This window comes from Mobula hypostoma, chromosome 3 (assembly GCF_963921235.1).
Source record: "Mobula hypostoma chromosome 3, sMobHyp1.1, whole genome shotgun sequence".
NCBI classification, from domain to species: domain Eukaryota; kingdom Metazoa; phylum Chordata; class Chondrichthyes; order Myliobatiformes; family Myliobatidae; genus Mobula; species Mobula hypostoma.
The window spans coordinates 32,461,127-32,481,283 of NC_086099.1; the positions used below are offsets into that span (position 1 = coordinate 32,461,127).

Below are 20,157 nucleotides of genomic sequence, written 5' to 3' on the forward strand. Positions count from 1 at the left end.
AGGATTCAAGAATTGTTTTTAAATAAGAAAAATAAGAATTTATTAGATTGCAACTTTTACCAATTTGCCATTCAACAAGTTAATGTTATCAATCAATAGTAGGTGTAACATTTAGGTTGATTATTCTGGTTCCTTGTTATTTGCTTACTTAGTTACCTCAAGTAATAACATTTAAAAAAGGTTTTTTATTAGTATTTATCTTTGAAGGCTAAATAGAATTCTGCACCTAAATATGAAAAACCCATTATATTTTACCCATTACTAAGAGTGTTTACTGTTGTTCAGCATTTGTTCATTATCCAAACCCTTCTGTGAATTTAAACCATGACAAAAGCTGTCAACTACTTAAGGAACTAGGATAGACCAAGGGAGATTTATAAACTGGAAGAGACGGAGTAAAGGTTTTAAAAAGAACCAACCATTTTGCAACTAAATTGCTCTAGAACAGGGGTCCCCAAACTTTTTGTGCCGTAGACCCCCACCATTAACAGAGGAACCCGTGGACTCCAGGTTGGGAACCCCTGCTCTGGAAAATCATTGGCAGGTCCACTTGTGCAAGTTGGTAGTGCAATCACTTGAGTTGAGTATGCTGTTTTCTAAGGGTTTGTCTCCTGGTGAGTCCTCAGGTGGCTGTAGAGGCTGATACTGGATCCACATAGCCAGGATGTTAAGGTAGATTCCCTTAAAGGAGAATGTGTGTGTGTGACTTCTTAACGTGGGGAGGTTGATACATGTGCAGCTACCTCACGTTCCTTGACTGATCGGAGTCAGGGTCTGGCGGCGTGGAATGCAAGACGACTGTGGACCCTTCACTGCTGGAGCCTTCCTCTGCCCTCACTGCCATTGTAATATGTCGTAGTCTTCTGGCAGCTCCACTGCTTGGGACTTTGTTGGATTGTTCTTTGTCTGGAACTTCCCCCTTGACCTTATCACCATGGGTGACCCTACCAGAGGCTAAGTGCCACAGATGGTTAAACTCCAGATGACATCACTGTCAGAGTCTCAGGAGCTCACAAACCTCAACGACTTGACCAGGTAATGATTCTTGGTGAAGTACCAGGGAGTGTCTCACAAGTGTACAATACAGTTAAACAAGAAACTTCAGCAGGGCAGCTAGGTGGGAAAGAAGCTGAAGGAACTCTGCAGGTCAGACAGCATCCATGCAAAGGAGTAAAGTGTCAATGTTCTGGGCTGAGACCCTTAATCAGGACTCTATAGGAAGGGGAGAAGTCAGAGTAAGAAGGTGGGAGGAAGGGAGGATGAAGCACAAGGTGGCAGGTGATAGGTGAAACCTGTAGAGGGGTGAGGTAAAGAGTTGGGAAATTGGTTGGTGCAGGAGATAAGGGGCTGGAGAAGGAGGAATCTGATAGGAGGACAGAAGACCATGAAAGAAAGAGAAAGGGGACTGCATCAGAGGGTGATGATGGGCACATAAGGACATGAGATAAGAGAGGGAAATAGGAATGGGGAATGGCGAAGGGGGGCAATTACTCGAAGTTCAAGATATTACTGGAAGTTCATAGTGGTGTCAAGAATATAACCTCTTCCTCAATGTCGCAAAAACAAAGGAGCTGGTTGTGGATTACAGGAGGAATGGAGATGGGCAAACCCCAATTCACATCAATGAATCTGGGGCTGAGAAGGTAAACAGCTTTAAGTTCCTTGGCATCCACATCACCAAGGACCTCACATGGTCTGTACACACCAGCTGTGTGGTGAAAAAGGCACAACAGCACCTTTTTCACCTCAGACGGTTGAGGAAGTTTGGTATGGGCCCCGACATCCTAAGAACTCTCTACAGGGGCACAATTGAGAGCATCCTGACTGGCTGCATCACTGCCTGGTATGGGAACTGTACCTCCCTTAATCACAGGACTCTGCAGACAGTGGTGTGGACAGCCCAGTGCATCTGTAGTCGTGAACTTCCCATTATTCAGGACATTGACAAAGACAGGTGTGTAAAAAGGGCTTGTAGGATCACTAGGGACCCGAGTCACCCCAACCGCAATCTATTCCATCTGGTAGCATCCGGGAAGCAGTACCCCAGTATAAAAGCCAGGACCAACAGGCCCCGGAACAGCTTCTTCCACCAGGCCATCAGACTGATTAATTCACGCTGATTTGAGTGTGTTCTGTGTTACATTGTCTGTTCTATTTATTATAAATTATTATAAATACTATGATTGCACATTGCACACTTAGACGGAGATGTAACGTAAAGATTTTTACTCCTCATGTATGTGAAGGATGTAAGAAATAAGTCAATTCAGTATCTGGAAGTTTGGGAAAGAAGGTATTATTCTCCTATTTTCAAATGCCCTCTACCTAACTGAGCCATTTCTTGATTTTCCCTAATCAAATTTCTAGTAGTTATCAAGGTTTCTTAAATTAATTCCATTTTAGTAATAGCAATCAATGCTAAACGCAGTAATGTATGTCATAGAAGTGTAATATTTACAAGGTTATTTGGTGCATTATGTATTTACATTGCTACTTCCTTGTAATCAACTGTGCTTATCACTAAATAAACTTCCACAAATGCGTCACAATGTTCAATGCAGGCATCGTTTGATTCAGCTAATCTTCATTGTCAATGTCTGTTATGATAACCAATACAGAGTTGCTATTTATAAACATGCAACTGCTTCTGAAATATCCACAGAAAAAATCACAGGCTCTACTTTTCATCTTAAACACAAGTTCTTCCATATAAATTTAAAAAGATGAAAAGTAAAGCTTGCTTTTGTATGGTATCTTTCATAGACAAAGACAAGTTAATTGTTTTATGTCCAACTTTGATTACTTTAGAATTGTAACCACCATTGTAACAAGAGAATTAATTGTAAAATGCAAATTAAATTAAATATGATGAAAAAATGCCATATTTAAATTATTTGCATCTTTTACTTCTAACAACACAAAAGGAAGCTGTTCGGCTAATTGGGTCCATGCTGGCTCCCAGATAAAGAAATCTTCATCTTATTTCCTTGTATCCCTGCAACACTTTCTCTCTTCACATTCCCAGTGGTTTCCCTTTGATGTAAGTTACAATAGCACGTAATTACCCTATCAGCACATCTTTGGAGTGGGGGGGGAATAAAGCAGCTATGGAAAACCCCATATGGTCACATGAATAAGATCCAATCTCGACAGAGAAAGCATCCAAATCAGGATAGAATCTGCATCTATATGTGTTAATTGCAGCTAAAGGAATGTTTCTTTCTTTTCTTTTTAAATCTTTTTATAGGAATGTTTCTTAAAAGGAACAGCTGGATAAACTTAATAATTACTGCCAATGTAAAAATCATAGGAAATATTACTCAGTTAGTACATATAAAGCAAAATGAATTTGATGTTAGTGCATCCTGTGTTGAGCAGGAGATGCTAACATAAGACCATAAGACATAGGAGCAGAATTAGGCCATTCAGCCCATCGAGTCTGCTCCGCCATTCCATCATGGCTGATTGCGGATCCCACTCAACCCCATACACTTGCCTTCTCACCATATCCTTTGGTGCCCTGACCAATTAGGAAATGATCAACTTCCGCCATAAATATGCGAGGACTCGGCCTCCATTGCAATCTGTGGGAGAGTATTCCACAGATTTATTACTCTCTAGTGACAAAAAATTCCTCCTTACCTCTGTTCTAAAGGGTCACCCCTCAATTTTGAGGCTGTGCCCTTGAGTTCTGGATACCCCCACAATAGGAAACATCCTCTCAGTATTCACCCTATCTAGTCTTTTCAACAGTCGGTAGGTTTCAATGAGATCTCCCCACATTCCTCTAAGTTCCATTGAGTACAGACCCAAAGCTGTCAAGTACTCCTCATATGTTAACCCCCTCATTCCCAGAATCATCCCCGTGAAACTTCTCTGGACTCTCTCCAATGACAACACAACCACTCTGAGAAATGAGGCCCAAAACTTCTGACAGTACCCTACGTACTGCCTGACCAGTGTCTTAAAAAGTCTCAGTTTCTCCCTGTTTTTATATTCTCCTCCCCTTGAAATAAATACCAACATTGCATTTGCCTTCTTTACCACAGACTCAACCTGTAAATTAACCTGGGAGTCTTGCACGAGGACCCCGGAGTCCCTTTGCACCCCTGATGTTTGAAACTTCTCCCCATTTAGATAACAGTACACACTATTGATCCTTTTACCAACATGCATTATCATAGCTTTCCCAACACTGTATTCCATCTGCCACTTTTAGCTCTTCTAATTTGTCTAAGTCCTGCTGCAATTGCACTGCTTCCTCAGCACTACATACCCGTCCACCTATCTTCATATCATCCACAAACTTTGCCACAAAGCCTTCAATTCCATTATCCAAATCATTGATAAACAATGTAAAAAGCAGCTGTCCCAATACTGACCCATGAGGAACACCATTAGTCACCGGCAGCCAACCAGAAAACCGCTGACTTTGACTTATTTTATCATTAGTCTCCAAGTACCACGAAACATCATCCTTGATAATAGACTCCAACACTTTCCCAACCACTGCGGTTAGGCTAACTGGCCTATAATTTCCTTTCTTTTGCCTTCCTCCCTTCTTAAAGAGTGGGGTGACATTTGCAATCTTCCAGTCCTCTGGGAATCCATGCATAATCAAGTGATTCTTGAAAAAACATGGCCAATTCATCCGTTATCTCTTCAACACCTCTCTCAGGGCTCTGGGTTGTAGTCCATCTGGTCCAGGTGACTTATCCACCTTAAGAGCTTCAGTTTGCCTCGCACTTTTTCCTTTGTAATAGCAATGGCACTCACTCCTGCTCCCTGGCACACACTGACCTCTGACACAGTGTTAGAGTCTTCCACAGTGAAGACAGATGCAAAGTGCCTATTCAGCTCATCTGTTATTTCTTTTACTTTTCACTACCTCATCAGCATAATTTTCCAGTGGTCCAATATCAACTCTCACCTCCCCTTTGCTCTTTATATAACTGAAACTCTTTACGTAGCTTCAGCATTATGCTGATACTCAGAAATGTTATGGAATATCTAGCACAGCCAAATAATTCTTCAAATAAATTTGATTGAGGCACAACAGGTTAAAACATTCAAATAAGATTTATTCAGCTCTCAGATTTACTGTGTTATTCTGTTAATTTTCAGCAGATCGAACAGCGACAGAAATTCTATAGCACAGATCAGGTTCTATCTCGTTTGATTTAATTTACTGACTGGGATGTAATACGCAAGAACCAGTGCACAAATAGGTAGACTTGTGAGATAAAAGGGAGTAAGATGCTAAGGATGAGAAATTCTCACATAATCCAACCGTTCCATTTGTTAATACAGTGGAACTTACATGAAAAAAGGTCAAAATATGTGCAGCGCGTGGCTGCAGTCTTCTGCATCATGGGGATATAGTTCATTTTGTTCATTTAGTTGCATACCTGACACAAAACTTCAGCTTGATTTACTGCAGCTCTGACTGATGCTGATATTGGATTACTAAATTGGCCACAGAGGATCAGTTCTATTTGAATCTCTGAGGGGTGCATTTAATCCTTGTTTATTTCTCTCTCAAAGACGGCAATTATAACATCCTATAATATCTAGGCTCTTCCTCTGAAGCGAATATTAAGAAGCAGGGATCCTGTGTAGTGTCACTGCAAACAAGATAACTCTTCCTTAACGCAGCTTTTGCCTGGATTTAAATCAAAAATCATCGATCACCTTTGCCCTGAATTTTAAGTATGATGCACAACAATTATTTTACTGGATGTCTTAAGTTGGTGCTAAGTTGATGCACAATATGCATCAGGGACAGAAATAGATGACCTTTGGAGGGAAAAAAAATTGAGGCTTATCTTGATTAACCTGCAGATCTTTGGGATGGGGGAGGAAGCTGGAAACCCAGAAGTAACCACACAATCACGGAAAGAATGACGGGCAATAAACATTAAGGAAGGGGAATCCACTGTTAATGACAGTGAGATAGCAGCTTGGTGGCTTTGTAGGTTGGTATGGATAGGATGAAAGGTAGTTCTTCAAAGGAATACTGTGGTCTAGGATATAGGATTTGCAGCACTGGCTATAGTTGTACCAAATCCTAATAATGAACAACTAACATTTCACTAGGATCAAGGCAATTAGCAGTACTTTGTAAGATACTGTGCAAAATCAGTAGTTTGCATCCTAAAATCACAACTAAAAAGTTATTAATAACATACTGTAAGTGCCAGTTGAGTGTCTGGGATTAATAAGCCGTACTGAGCCACTTGGGTTCAATGACTTCTCGAGCTACTGTGTGTCGTCTGTACATTCTGGAGAAGATCCAGAGGAGGTTCACTAGAAAGATCCCTGGAATTCTCAAGTTCATCCATTTCTGCCTCCGATGCATCAATTTAGCACCAACTTAAGACATCCAGTATTAAGTTCATGAGAATGATCTCTGTATGAGGATCATTTCACACAAAACACTGGAGGAGCTCAGCAGGCCAGGCAGCACCTACAGAAGAGAGTACAGTCGATGCTTCAGGCTGAAACCCTTCGGCAGGACTGGAGAAAAAAAAAATGAGGGATAGATTTAAAAGGTGAGAGAGGGGAGAGGGAAACACAAAGTGAAATCGGGTGGGGGAGGGGCGAAACAAAGAAGTAGTAAGTTAATTGGAGAAGGGGGAATCTAATAGGAAACGACAGAAGGCCATGGAAGAAAGAAAAGGGGGAGGGGCACATGAGGGAGGCGATAGACAGGCAAGGACATAAGGTGAGAGAGAGAAAAGGGGATGGGATTGCCAGAAGTTCGAGAAATTGATGTTCATGCCTTCAGGTTGGAGGCTGCTCAGACGGAATATAAGGTGTGGTTCCTCCAACCTGAGTCTGGCCTCATCACAACAGAAGAGGAGGCCATGACGTATCAGATTGTGAATGGGAGGTGGAGTTAAATGGGTGGCCACTGGGAGATCCTACTTGTTCTGTCGGACAGAGTGTAGGTGTTCGGCGAAGTGGTCTCCAAATCTATGTCAGGTCTCACTGGTATACAGCCGGCTACACCGGGAGCATCACAGTATATGAACCCAACAGACTCACAGGTGAAGTGTCACCTCACCTGGAAGGACTGTTTGGTGCCCTGAATGGTAGTGAGGGAAGAAGTGTAGGGGTAGATGTAGCACTTGTTCTACTTGCAAGGATAAGTACTAGGAGAGAGATCAGTGGGGAGAGAGGAGGGTGACCGGGGAGTCATGTAGGGAACGATTCATGAAGCTTCCCATTCCTCATAGGAGAATGAGGGGGGATTTCATTGAAACATTAAATATTGAAAGGCCTAGACAGAGTGCATGTAGAGAGGATGTTTCTTCTAGTGGGCAGTGGGGGGCTGAACGTGTGGAATTCATTGCCACAAATGGCCATAGAGGCCAAATCATTGGGTAAATTTAAGGCAGAGGTTCATAGGTTCATGATTAGTAAGGTGTCAAAAGTTATGGGGAGAAGACAGGAGAATGGGTTTGAGAGGGCTAATAAATCGGCTGTGATGGAATGGTGGAGCAAGCTTGATAGGACAAATGGCCTAATTTTACTCCTATGTTTTATGGTCTTATGGTTATTCTTACCATGACTGTGTGGCTACTTCCAAGTTTTCCATATCTGCCCACATCCCAAAGACCTGCAGGTTGATTGGTTCATGAGCCACTATAATTTATCCCTGGATAGAATCTGGGCAGATGAAGGTGGAATTATTGGGAGAGCCGGGGGAATAAAATGGGAGTAATATAAGTTTATTAGAAAGGAGTGGATGAATGCCAGCACGGACTTTCTGGGCCAAAGGGCCTGTTACTGTACTACATGGCTCTATGACTCTGAATACTGAAAGTTTCAGCATCCTCTGCCTACACTTGAATTACGCTGTCCAAACAAGATGTTGGTGGGTTCACAAATTGGTCAGCCTGGAGTCTGAGGCCTAGTGTTAGGGGTCCTATCTTCAGCGAATCCGAAGCTTTCAGTCTGGTGTTCAGTGATCGACAGGTCCTAGAGTCAATGCCGAGGATCAAGGCCTAAGGTTGAATCGGAATTCCAGAAGTTGAGGCCTGTTGGCGGAAACCGAGGTCTGCAAAACACAACGACTCTGCTGGGATAGCCAAAGGTCTAATGTCTGAGTGTCCAAGTCCACTGGAGGCTGGCAGCCAAAGAAAGTGGCCTGTCTAGGGGGCACTGTATATGAGTGTGGGTGTGCGGGGGGTGGGTAGGAAGGAGGCTTGCTTAGCTGTTGTTGTTTACAGACTAGATGGGTTCCATGTTTTTCTGCTGAGCACTGTGGGAAAGCTATAATGGCACTGGAATGCGTGGCGAACCCTTTGGTGTGTTAGCTGTTTACACAAATAACGCATTTCCCCATATGCTTTAATGTAAACTTGTATCTTGAGTTTGTGGACCATTTTAGCTTTTACTCTGAATACAAATTTTATTTAATTTTACGACTGATTAAGTAGAAATCTAAACAGAGTTTGAACATATACAGGGGCACATCTACCTCTCTGCTCCAGCAACCCATGCAGGGCCAAGCTCCACTGTGGGGTTTGAACCTTCTTCCTGTGATAAGTGGATTTTCCTTCAGGTGACTTAATTTCTTCACACATCCCAAAGGTTAATAAATTAATTAGTGACTCACGGTCCCTTTGGTCTATAAATGAGTGGTGGAGCCTGGAGAGGTGGGGAAGATAACAGGACTCTGGAAAGGATGAAGTGAGATTAGTGCAGGATTAGAATCAGAATCAGAAAGGAGTTTATTGTCACTGATTTACATAATGTAAATTTTGTTGTAGTGGAAAACACAATATTACTATGTTGCAAAATAAATAAGTAATTTGTAATATCATAATAATGTTCATGGGCTATGGACCATTCAAGAATCTGACATTGGAAAGGAAGAAGTTGTTCTTAAAATGAGGAGTCTTCAGGCTCCTGTACCTCCTCCCCAGTAGTGGTAACTTAAGAGGGCATATCCTTGATGGTGAGGGTGTTTAATGATGGATGTTGCCTCCTTGAGGCACCTCCTCTTCAAGCTGTCCTCGATGGTTTATAGGGTGGTGCCCATGATGGAACTGGCTCTGCCACCTCTTGTGATCCTTTGATTTAGAGGCACCATACCAGGCTGTGCTGTAATCAGTCAGAATGCTCTCCATTATACATCTTCGGGGGCATACCAAATCTCCGCAGTCTGTGAATGAAGAATATCCATTGGTATACTTGTTTGTGATTACATCAATTTTTTGGGCCTAGCACAGATCCTCCGAGATGTTGACACCCAGGAACGTAAAGCTGCTCATCTTTTACATCGCTGATCCTTCAGTGAGGATTGGTGTCTGTTCTCCTGACCTCCTTTCCCACAATCAATTCCTTGGTCTCACTGAAACTGAGCGTCAGCTTGTTGTTGTGACACAACTCAACTAGCTGATCCATCTCACTCCTGTATACCTCTTCACTGCTAACTGAGATTCTGCCAAAAACAGTGCTAAATGGGTTAATAGGTTATCAACAACAGTGGTGTAAATGGCTGCTTGATAGTCAATACAAGCCTGGTGGGGTGTAGATGTCAGCTTCTGACCTACATAATTCTCTGAATGTATATTTAAGGTAGAAGCCACAAAGGCATAAGTTTTAAAACTTAACATTTTAAGACGTCTTATATTTTGTAATTTTAACGTAAATGAATTAAAACACACAGGCATAAAATTACCTTTTTTGAGTGAGAAGGTTAGCCATATGTTATTGTGCACATTGTCCAGCAAAAAAGTGTATGATTTCAGGACAAAATTCATTAATATTTTAAAATTCACATCAATTCAGGTAATTTCCTTTCATTGCTGTAGAGCAGCGGAAGAGAGTGTGGTATGGGGATGTAGACTAAATTACTTCAGGATTTTGGGATTCAAATATGCCTACATAGAAATCTCAAAGTTAGTCAATACCTCAGAGTAATGGCAGTCAATGCTGGCTGCAGCATTGGAACCATGGAAACCATGGAAACAGTAAATAGCAGTATTAGGCTGTTTGGCCCTTTAAGCCTGCTCCACTATTTCAAAGGATCATGACAGGTCCTCCAGTAGAATACCGAAATCCCCAAGATATATTTTGTGTACATAAAATTAATTATTTCCTTCTTAAATATGTTTAGGGACTTGGCCTTCAATATCTTCAATGGCAGAAAACTCCAACGGTTCACCACCCTCATTGTGAAGAAGTGTAAGATATGGTCCTCTGCATCGCTTTTGAAATTCTATCTCTTAGTCTAGAGTCAGTAAATCACTGACTACTAACTCATTCACTCTCCTCCATGGTAGAGGGTAGTTGGAGAGGGGGGTCGTGGTAGTACAAAATGTTGTACTCTTAAAACTCCAAGCTGCACATACCTCAAAACAACATCTTTGTAAAAGAAGACTTGATTGCATCCCAAGGAAGACTAGATATTGGTGAGCCCAGCTGGAACATCATGCAAACACCTCTGACAAATCTGATGGTCTGTTTTCAATTTCATTTGCATTTGGTTGACGGCCATCTGGATGTTTCACAGCCAGACACAGTACAACCAGATGCTTCAATCTTTGTCCACTGCTTCATTCCCATTCCTCAACTTCTCAGTTGTATGTTCTGAAGGGAGAGATGACTGAAAACCTCAGAACCATAAAGAAGATCAAAATTAATGCAATGTTCTGTATATCTAATATACAGAATACCTAATGTTCTGTACACACTGGGATATTTACATGAACATAGGCAGAGCTGATGTTTCCAGATAGCACCATTTCATAAATACATTAAGCTTAAAGTCCACGATACAGAATCATCCTTAGGCTTCACTGACCATCCTGATAATGCTTGAGTATTTATTTATTTGTTTTTTTTATTATTTAGAGATACAGCACGGAACAGCTGCATGGCCCCCCAATCCACCTATTTAACAGCAGCCTAATCATAGGACAACCTACAATGAACGATTAATTGACTAAGCTTTGTTCTGTGGTTAGAAACAGGAGTACCCAGAGGAAACCTATGTGGTTCATGGGGAGAATGTAAAAACTCCTTGCAGATGGCACATAATGCCTCCAGCTGTAACAACATCACACTAACATTGTGGCCAAGTAAGCGGACCTGGCTGACCTCACCTGGACTGCCCATATCTCTTATCAGGTGGGGAAGGCCCAACAGAGGCTCTACTTCCTAAGGAAGCTAAAGCACGCTCTCCTCCCTCATCACCTTCTGATCAACTTCTATCAGACAACTATAGAGAGCCTCCTGACGTATTGCTGTGCAGTTTGGTTTGCCAGCTGCACAGAACAGAACAGGAAGGACTTGCAGCGGGTGATGAGGGTAGCAGAGCGGTTATTGGCACAACATTACACTCCCTCAGAGACATTTATACTGGCAGACTTCAAAAGAAGGCTTCTTGTATTTCAAAGGATCCCGCTCATCCTGGACATGACCTGTTTTCCCCTCTACCTTCTGGGAAGAGATACAGATCATTAAGGACGAAAACAAAGAGACTCCTTAACAGCTTCTACCCACAAGCAGTGAAATGTATAACACCCCCTTCCCTTCTCCTGCCCCCCTCCTAAGATGCGCAGCTAAATGCATCACACTTCCAGGAATGGCAGGTGTGCAATAGTCCTACCCCGCCTCCCCCATCCATATATTATTAATTTTGGACTGCACTCCTGAGGTTTTAGAGTTTACTTTATGTATATATTCTTTGTCATGCTGCAAAACGTTGAGCTGCTAAACTGTTTCATTGCTCCACAACAATGACAATAAAGTTCTTCTTCTTCTTCTCTTAATACTTATGTGTGTATTAACTAGAATGTTGGATTGTATTTGCTTTCCTCTCAAAGTCTAGGTCATTCACCCAGTATACTCCAGCAGCGCCGAATTTGTTTTAAGCAACAATCAATTCGCTGATGGAGCTCCGTCAGCATCTGCAGGGGTGGGGTGAGGGGTGGCCAGGGAAGGTATTATCAATACTTCGGGTGCGAACTCTGCATCACAACGATTTAGATTCAGGTTAGTTCATGTCATAAACACCAGGGTGCCATGGAACTCCTTGCTCCCACAGGAAAAGTATTCATGGTCATAATAAATATAATCACAGCGCAAAACGACAGAATGGGGCAGAGACTGTTGTGTAATCTGAGGCAATACATAAACAAAAATAAATAATAACGGCAATGACGAAAATGTGAGAGGTAGAATGAAGAGTCCCGGAATGTGTCCGCACGGGAAAGAGATGAGGAGGAGTTAATTGGTCCAGAAGTTGGACAGTAGTGGGGAAGAAGCTGTTCTTAAGTCAAATTCCTTTCCTGCCACAGATGCTGCCTGAGCTTTTGAAATCTGCGGGCAGACTGTTTGTGGTTCAAGATTCCGGCATCCGCAATCTTTCGTATCTCCGGAATTTGTTTCAAGCGGGGCGTGTTGCCTTGCGCTTATCTCGCATAGTCCGTCAGTGAGGCCGGTTGCTGTTTGCTTTGCCACGTGTATGTGCACGAGTTACAGTTGCGGGATGCAGGGGGCTGGATCGGCAGCTCTGCCGAGGTTGCCACTGACGCAGAAATCACCCAGTGACGTTCTCCGCAAGCATTATTTAAAAATCGCTCCAGCCCACTGCGTCCTCAGATCCGCTCTGACCGACTCTTTCCAGAACACAGCAGACCTCGGGGCCGTACAATCATGCTGTCCACGACAAACTGCGTGAGCTTCCGAAGCACGTTGGAGGGTCTGCTGCCCTGGGCCGGTATGAGGACTACAAACAGCCAGAACGGCGGGGGGCACAAGAACTGGCCGCCCAAGAAGTCGAAGGACATCTTCAGTGTCATGGTGACTCCTGATCGCATCCCGAAGTTCTTCATCCCATCTTTGGGTGTTCACGCCCAAGCAGAACATCCCACGGAGGCGGAAGAGGATTGCCAGTCGCCTGCTTTACTTTTGCAGCCCCGGGAGGAAGAGTCGAGGAGAGCCAGGAGCCCTACCGCGTCCAGCACCAGGAGCGACCGTATCCTGGTGCGGGGAAGTCCGCTGCAAAGGTCCCCGGCGAGCAGCGGGGACGGGGCTCCGCTAGCCGGGGAACTGGAGAGGGCGGCGGACCACTCAGACCCTGCAACGAGAGCTGCGCTCTCCCTACCCCACTTACAGAAAATCACCACCCCTTACGGATTTCCAGCCCTGGGCGAGATCCCACATATCAGGAGGAAAGAATCTCTCTTCTTTGAGCGCGACGTGGCAGAGATCAGGAGTTTGCTGAAGAGCAGCAAGCAGAGTCGGACGTTGGGCAGGAGCCGCTCCAGCGCACTCACTGAACTCGAGTTGCAGAAGCTCCCTGGCGCCAGCGTAGTCTCCCGGGCCAACAGATCGGCGTCCTGGGAAACCATCGGCAGCCCCAGCCTCCCCCAGGCATCCACCTCCTTGACCACCTTAGTCAAAGACAAGAATAAATTTCGGATCCTGATTAAGAAACACTTTGCTAGCATTAAGCGTATGAAATCCAATTGTTCATCGGCGCGGCTGGCTGATCGGGCGCTGAGCAGTTTCAGTGCATGATCGTACGGGAAAACTCCGCGCACGTCCCGGGGCCCACCTTGTGCACAGACCCTGCTGTCATCCCTTGAACAAGAGTTAGTCAAGCACGGCAGCTTCTGTCGTCATCTTAGGGGTAACTGTGGGTCTTAGAAGTGGGAAGAGAACACTTGGAACCAGGCAGCAGGTCGGGTAGCATCTGCGGAAAGAAGAGTTCATATTTCAGGACTTACGCCTTGCTCTGGAAGGAGAGAACAAGGTAAGTTCAGACATGTATTTAGAAGGATCCATGACAGTGTAACACTAATTTTGCTTATTGACAAAAATAATATATTAAAACTTTCTTTAAAATACGTAAGAAAATTCGTTTTGAAACAAGAACATGGTATGAATTTATATTTACTAAAAACATTTAAAAATTAAGAATATAGAAACAGAAAACTTTCTTGGCTGACTTATTGTACAGGGGCTCTAGATCGCTAGTTACTCTCCCCCCAAAAATAAATTAAAAAAACGTTGCGAATGATAATTGAATTATATGACCTTGAGTTTAATAAAAACTTTTACCAGACTTCTAAAAATACTGATTTTGTTTGTTTGGTTTTCTTTTATCAGGACTCAAGCGTTTTGAAGAATTTCTTCGGGATACCGGAAATGCTCATTTCGCCTCCTGAGTGATTGCCCGTTTCCCAAGAGAACAAGTCTGTCGCACAGATTCCGTGTCCTTGTTTGTATCAATAATAAAGTGAACTCTGTGCTAAATAAAGCATTGCTCAATCGCGTTTTATTTGAGCTGTGCTTCTCATAGCCATTTGAGAAGTGCTGCATTGACCGGAAGTTTCCAGGGAAGATGATTTTGGCAGTAGAGTCAAGGTGGAATCTGACCCAACGGACAATGAACAACTGGATGTATCAGTTAAAATATAAACATACCTAGATTATTATTTGGAGGATAACAAACAGTAACTGTCCAAAGTTTAATAAGGAATGAGGCATCGAAGTCCATTGATCCAAAAGCAAAAACTTGAATCCTCCAGGGCAATTAGGCAATTAAAAGTAAATAAATGCTGACTTTTTTTTTGAAATGCAGGTTTAAAAATAGTTCTCTACTGTCTTGTTCACGCATAACATGTTTCCTCAGTTTCAAGATAAGTCATAGATGCCAGGATTGACAGCCCTGAACATATTTTTAAAGGGAGTTTGGAGAGTTTGCACATTCTGAAACACCAAGATTCAAATTTGTAAGTTAAAAATGCAGAGAGCAGACAGACCAGTTGTACAATAATCACAGTTACACTCACCATTTTGTTTTGCAAAAATTGAATATGTCACACAGGTGTTTGTACAGTGAAAGGCCTAATGAAAAAGAGACTTCAAGTCAAGCATTAAAGGTGATTGAAGAATTTGTGGGCTGCTATGCTGCTAAGATCATAAGTAAGCAGCGTTGAGATCACCAAATACTTTTCCACCGATGAAAGCACAGTAATGAAGTCTAGATCTGAGGGTGAGGGAGACAGAGTATGGCTTGAAGAGATATTGAAAGATTGCTGAGGTGATGGGCACATTTGTGGATGGAGACTATAGAACATAGAACAGTACTGCACTAGATAAGCCATTCAGCCCAGAAAGATGCAGATATTTTCATTGGTATGTTTTTTTCAAGTTGAACAGATGTGCGTAATGGTAGGGGAACACAATATCAATAATGTGTACGTATAATACAATGTCAATAATGTATATGTAGGAGCAGATTTGGGTCACTTGACCCATCGAGTCTACTTCACCATAGATTTTTTTTCAAGCCCTTTCCCCTGCCTTCTCCCCAACGCTCTTCAGCCCCTTACCCGTCAAGAACCTATCAAACTCCATCTTAAATACACCCAGTAACTTGGCTTTCACAGCCCTGTGTGGCAATAAATTCCACAGGTTCACGACGGATTGGCTGAAGAAATTCCTCCTCAACCCATTTCTGAAGGGGTGTCCATTTATTCTGAGGCTATGCCCTCAGTCAGTGTGAAAGGATATCTTTTGCATAAAATAAGTAATTATGAAAGAGGATTCAGTGGTGTTGAGTGGAATAGTGGAGTTTAAGGAAACATTTTATAATTGTGGGGTATGGATAGATTCATTAAGTGGGAGAACTTTTGGCAAATAGACTATAGAACATAGAATATCAAACACTATGGCACGGTACTGATTGAATTGGCCTTTTAGCCATTGTGTTAATCAACGATCCAAACAAACCCAATCTCCCTGCATATGGTGGTATACCTCTTCTCTACCAATTCACACAGGTCTTAATGTCTCATAATTGTCACAATCATATTTTCTTCCATCATCTTACCTGGCAGCATGATCCATGCACCCCTCATTGTTTATATCAGAATAAGATTTATTATCACTAACCAAGTGATGTGAAGTTTGATGCTTTCTAGCAAAAGCATAAAATTACCTTAAATTACAAAATAAGTAAATTGCTCAAAAATGTGGGTAACAGGAGGCCATGCACTTCAGTGAGAAGAATCTAAAGTCAGGCTATTATTGAAAGGGAAAAGAAGATGAAGGATCGTGGTTGTAGTGTTTATTTCAAATATTTAAACCTAAGATACAACTAGTAGTAAGAGAGGGAAATGGTGAAATGATCTGAGTGTTTGTACAATCGTACAGGGTATTGGTTAGCTCATTACTGGAGTATCTTGCAAACTATTGGTCTCCTTATTTAAGGGATGTTTCACTGGCATTGAAGGCAAACTGAAAGGAAATCACAAAGCTTATTCCTGGAATGCAAGGATTAGACTATCATGAGGTGCTAAAGAAATTACATATATAAAGTAAATTTACATTTATTATCAAAATACATATAATGTTTCCATATTCAATCTTGGGATTCATTTTCTTTCAGGCATAGTCAATAAATTAAAGAAGGATAATAGAATCAATGAAAGACCACACCAACAAGGTGGACAACCACTGTTGAAATAACAAACTGTGCAAATACAAAGAAAATAATCCAATATGCCACCACCTGAAGCACTGATGAAAATGGGATTACTTCAACAACTGCTCCACAGCCTGATGGTAATAGCAACAACATAGATGTAGAGCCTCCACAGAACGCTGATGATGAAGCTGAGCTCACAGACAAAATGATCCTAACATTTAACATCACATTAGCAGAATACATGGGCACTCACCCAGCAAATAGACTCCATCTACCAAAACAAAACACATCATCAAAATATGCAAAAATTATTAAGACTTTAAGCAATATTATATTACCACAATACTTAGGAAAACTTGAAACATTTGAAGAAGTACACACAATAGCATACTGAGCAGCATTACAGCAGTGTGCGCAATAGCTCCAAAAGAGAGACACTCCTTAAAAGAAACTCAAAACTGAGTAATGAAATGAGAACACTGAAATGGCAGAAAAGATTAAGAAATAAAATTGAAATCTTAAGAGCAGAAATAGCCGGAGCAAGAGAAAAGCTAAGGAAATAAAATGTCCATACAAGAAACGATTAACCTAATAAAAGCATCTCAGAATTTATAGATACACTAAAGCAAAAGCTTGGTGCCTACAAAGCCAGAATAAATAGAACATGAGATGCTCTAGATTAAAAAAAACAACAATGATCCATTGATGAACAATGAAAAAGGATTCAGAACATTGAAATTAAATTTGAAGCAACAAAATGTCAAAGCCTAACACAGAATTGCCAACAAGCACAAAGATAATGAACTTTTGGTCTAATATCTGGTCATACAGGGTGACAAATAATCAAGAAACAAGCTGGATTAGGCAGGAAAAGGAACACACTCACACATTTGAAGACAAGCAAACACCTGACGTTACAATGGATATGTTAAAATTGGTTATAAAAATTACCCACAACTGGAAAAATACCAAAACATTTGGCTTACCTTCATCCATACCCATTAATATTTGCAACAATTTTCTTAAAAATCCTGAAAAGTGCTCAAATTTTAAACAGAAGGTAAAACGTATCTCTTACCTAAAGGAAAAATCACAAATGACCCTTCAGAATATTTTCCTGTTACTTGTTTAGTAAGTAAGCAAGTTTTTTTTTTATTATCGAAGTACACATACATCACCATATACAACCCTAAGCCTTATTTTCCTGTAGGAATACTCAGCAAATCTATAGAATCGTAACTATATTATTATAGTTGCTATTGAAAGATCAACCAGAGCACAGAAGACAACAAACTGTGCAAATGCAAATATAAATAAATAGCAATAAATAACAAGAACATGAGATAATGAGATACAGAGTCCTTAAATTGAGATAATTTGCTTGTAGGAACATTTTAATGATGGGATAAGTGAATGCAGTCGTTCTCTTCTACTCAAGAGCCTGATGGTTGTGAGGAAGTAACTGTTCTTGAACCTAGTGGTGCAACTATATATCGAATTGTAACATCATGCATCTTGCAACTAATCACCGCTCACTTGGATAACCAAAATATACTCATGGAAGAGCAGAAAGTGCATGACAGAATTTAAGGACTAACTGATAATTGATTCTGTAATTCTAAATCAAGCCTGGAGGGAAATCAGAAATCCTTCATGTTGTTATATTGACTACCAAAAAGCATTTGATTCTATCCCACACTCATGGTTAATAGAAGTTCTCAATATATATATATATAAACTATACCCAATACTTGTGAAAATTTTACATCTGATGAAGCATTGGCATACTTCACCCTGTCTATTAACAACCGGTAAAGAACAAAAGCCGTTATCAAAACAAACCAAGGCATTTTCCAAGGTGAATCTCTCAGCCCTCTATGGCTTTGTCTAGGTTTAAACCAGCTCCCTAATTTAGTGTATCAGACAAAAATAAGGTATTAAATCAGGAACAACCAAATGAATTATACCTTGACACATCTTCTATAGATGGATGTGAAATTGTAAGCTCCTTCATCAATAAAGCTAATTCAAATAGTAGAACTATTTTCTAAAGATACGAAAACATGAAATTTGGACTAGATAAGTGCAGAACATTAAACCTTAAGGAAGGTGTAATACAGCTAATAGAATATAAAATGGAGCATCAGGATATGATAGAACTGATGGATGAATATGAAACATACAGGTATTGGGGATATCAACAAGCAAAGAAAATAGATCATAGTGTGGTAAAGGGAAATTTTACTTCAAGACTTAAGAAAATTCTCCAAACATAGCTCTAGTAAAAATATAACAAAATACAATAAACACTTTGAATATACCCATATTAACATATTCTTTTGATATAACGTCTTGGTCCGAAAACAATCATTGTTACCATCAGGAAGGAGGTACAGAAGCGTGAAGGTAATGACACTCAGTGATTCAGGAAAAGCTTATTGCCTTCTGCCATCTGATTTCTGAATGGACACTGAACCCTGGAACCCTTTATTTCTATTTTTGCACTAATTATAATTTATCTATTTAATATATATACTTACACAGCTTTTTTCTCTGTTAGTAAGTATTGTATTTTACTACAGCAGCAAAGTCAACTAATTTCACGACACATGCCAGTGATATTAAACTTGATTCTGATTCTGAAAATTTACAAAGAAAAATAAGAACTAAAATGACCAATTTTAGTAAACACTATGTACACTCGAACATACTTAGATTAATATTATCTAGGACAGAATGAAGAAGAGGAAGAACAGACATAAAACACAATTACACACAGTTGGATAAAACTTCTAAGGATATATTTTCATCAACAGGAAAGGATTCAGCACTCCATGCAAGCATATGCAGTTCAGATAAGAAGTACACACCACTAAATTTAAATGAAAGCACTGCCCAGAGAAATGAAGAAATTATCATCACAGAAGAGAAGATTAACCAATGGAAGAGCATGACACTCTGTAGAAGCCATCCCCATGATCTAAGCATGATCTAAGTTGATAAGGAAGTGTTGAAAGCCTGGCTCAGAGTTGTACACCTCTTCTCAGAAACAGAACAAATTCAAGACAATAAATGCAGAAAATGCCAAGAGACACCAGAAACAAGTCAACACATCACAGAATCCTGCAGCAGTTTAACTCAATCTGATTACTTACACAGGCACAATCAAGAGGCAAACATTATTCACCAAAACCTTGATTTAAAACACAAGATCATAAAAGACACCATACGTTACCAGAAATACATGCCTCATCCAGTTTTGGAGTTAGTCCTACAAATTATATTATAGACAATAGACAATAGGTGCAGGAGTAGGCCACTTGGCCCTTCGAGCCAGCACCGCCATTCACTGTGATCATGGCTGATCATCCACTATCAGTATCCACTTCCTGCCTTATCCCCATAACCCCGCTATCTTTAAGAGCTCTATTCATCTCTTTCTTGAAAGCATCCAGAGACTTGGTCTCCACAGCCTTCTGGGGTAGAGCATTCCATATATCCACCACACTCTGGGAAAAAAACTTTTTCCTCAACTCCATTCTAAATGGCCTACCCCTTATTCTTAAACTCTGGCCTCTGGTTCTGGACTCACCCATCAGTGGGAACATGCTTCCTGCCTCCAGCGTGTCCAATCCCTTAATAATTTTATATGTTTCAATAAGACCCCCTCTCAGCCTTCTAAATTCCAGAGTATACAAGCC

At 41.1% G+C, this 20,157-nt stretch overlaps 1 protein-coding gene across 1 annotated transcript; it reads left to right on the forward strand.

The window, feature by feature from the left end:
* Nucleotides 1-12,572: 12,572 nt before the first annotated feature.
* LOC134343375 (uncharacterized) lies at nt 12,573-14,430 on the forward strand. Its single transcript, XM_063042076.1, has 2 exons — nt 12,573-13,774; nt 14,131-14,430. The coding sequence occupies exon 1, from the start codon at nt 12,673-12,675 to the stop codon at nt 13,537-13,539; it is 867 nt and encodes a 288-aa protein (XP_062898146.1). The 5' UTR covers nt 12,573-12,672; the 3' UTR covers nt 13,540-13,774; nt 14,131-14,430.
* The last annotated feature ends 5,727 nt before the right edge of the window (nt 14,431-20,157 follow it).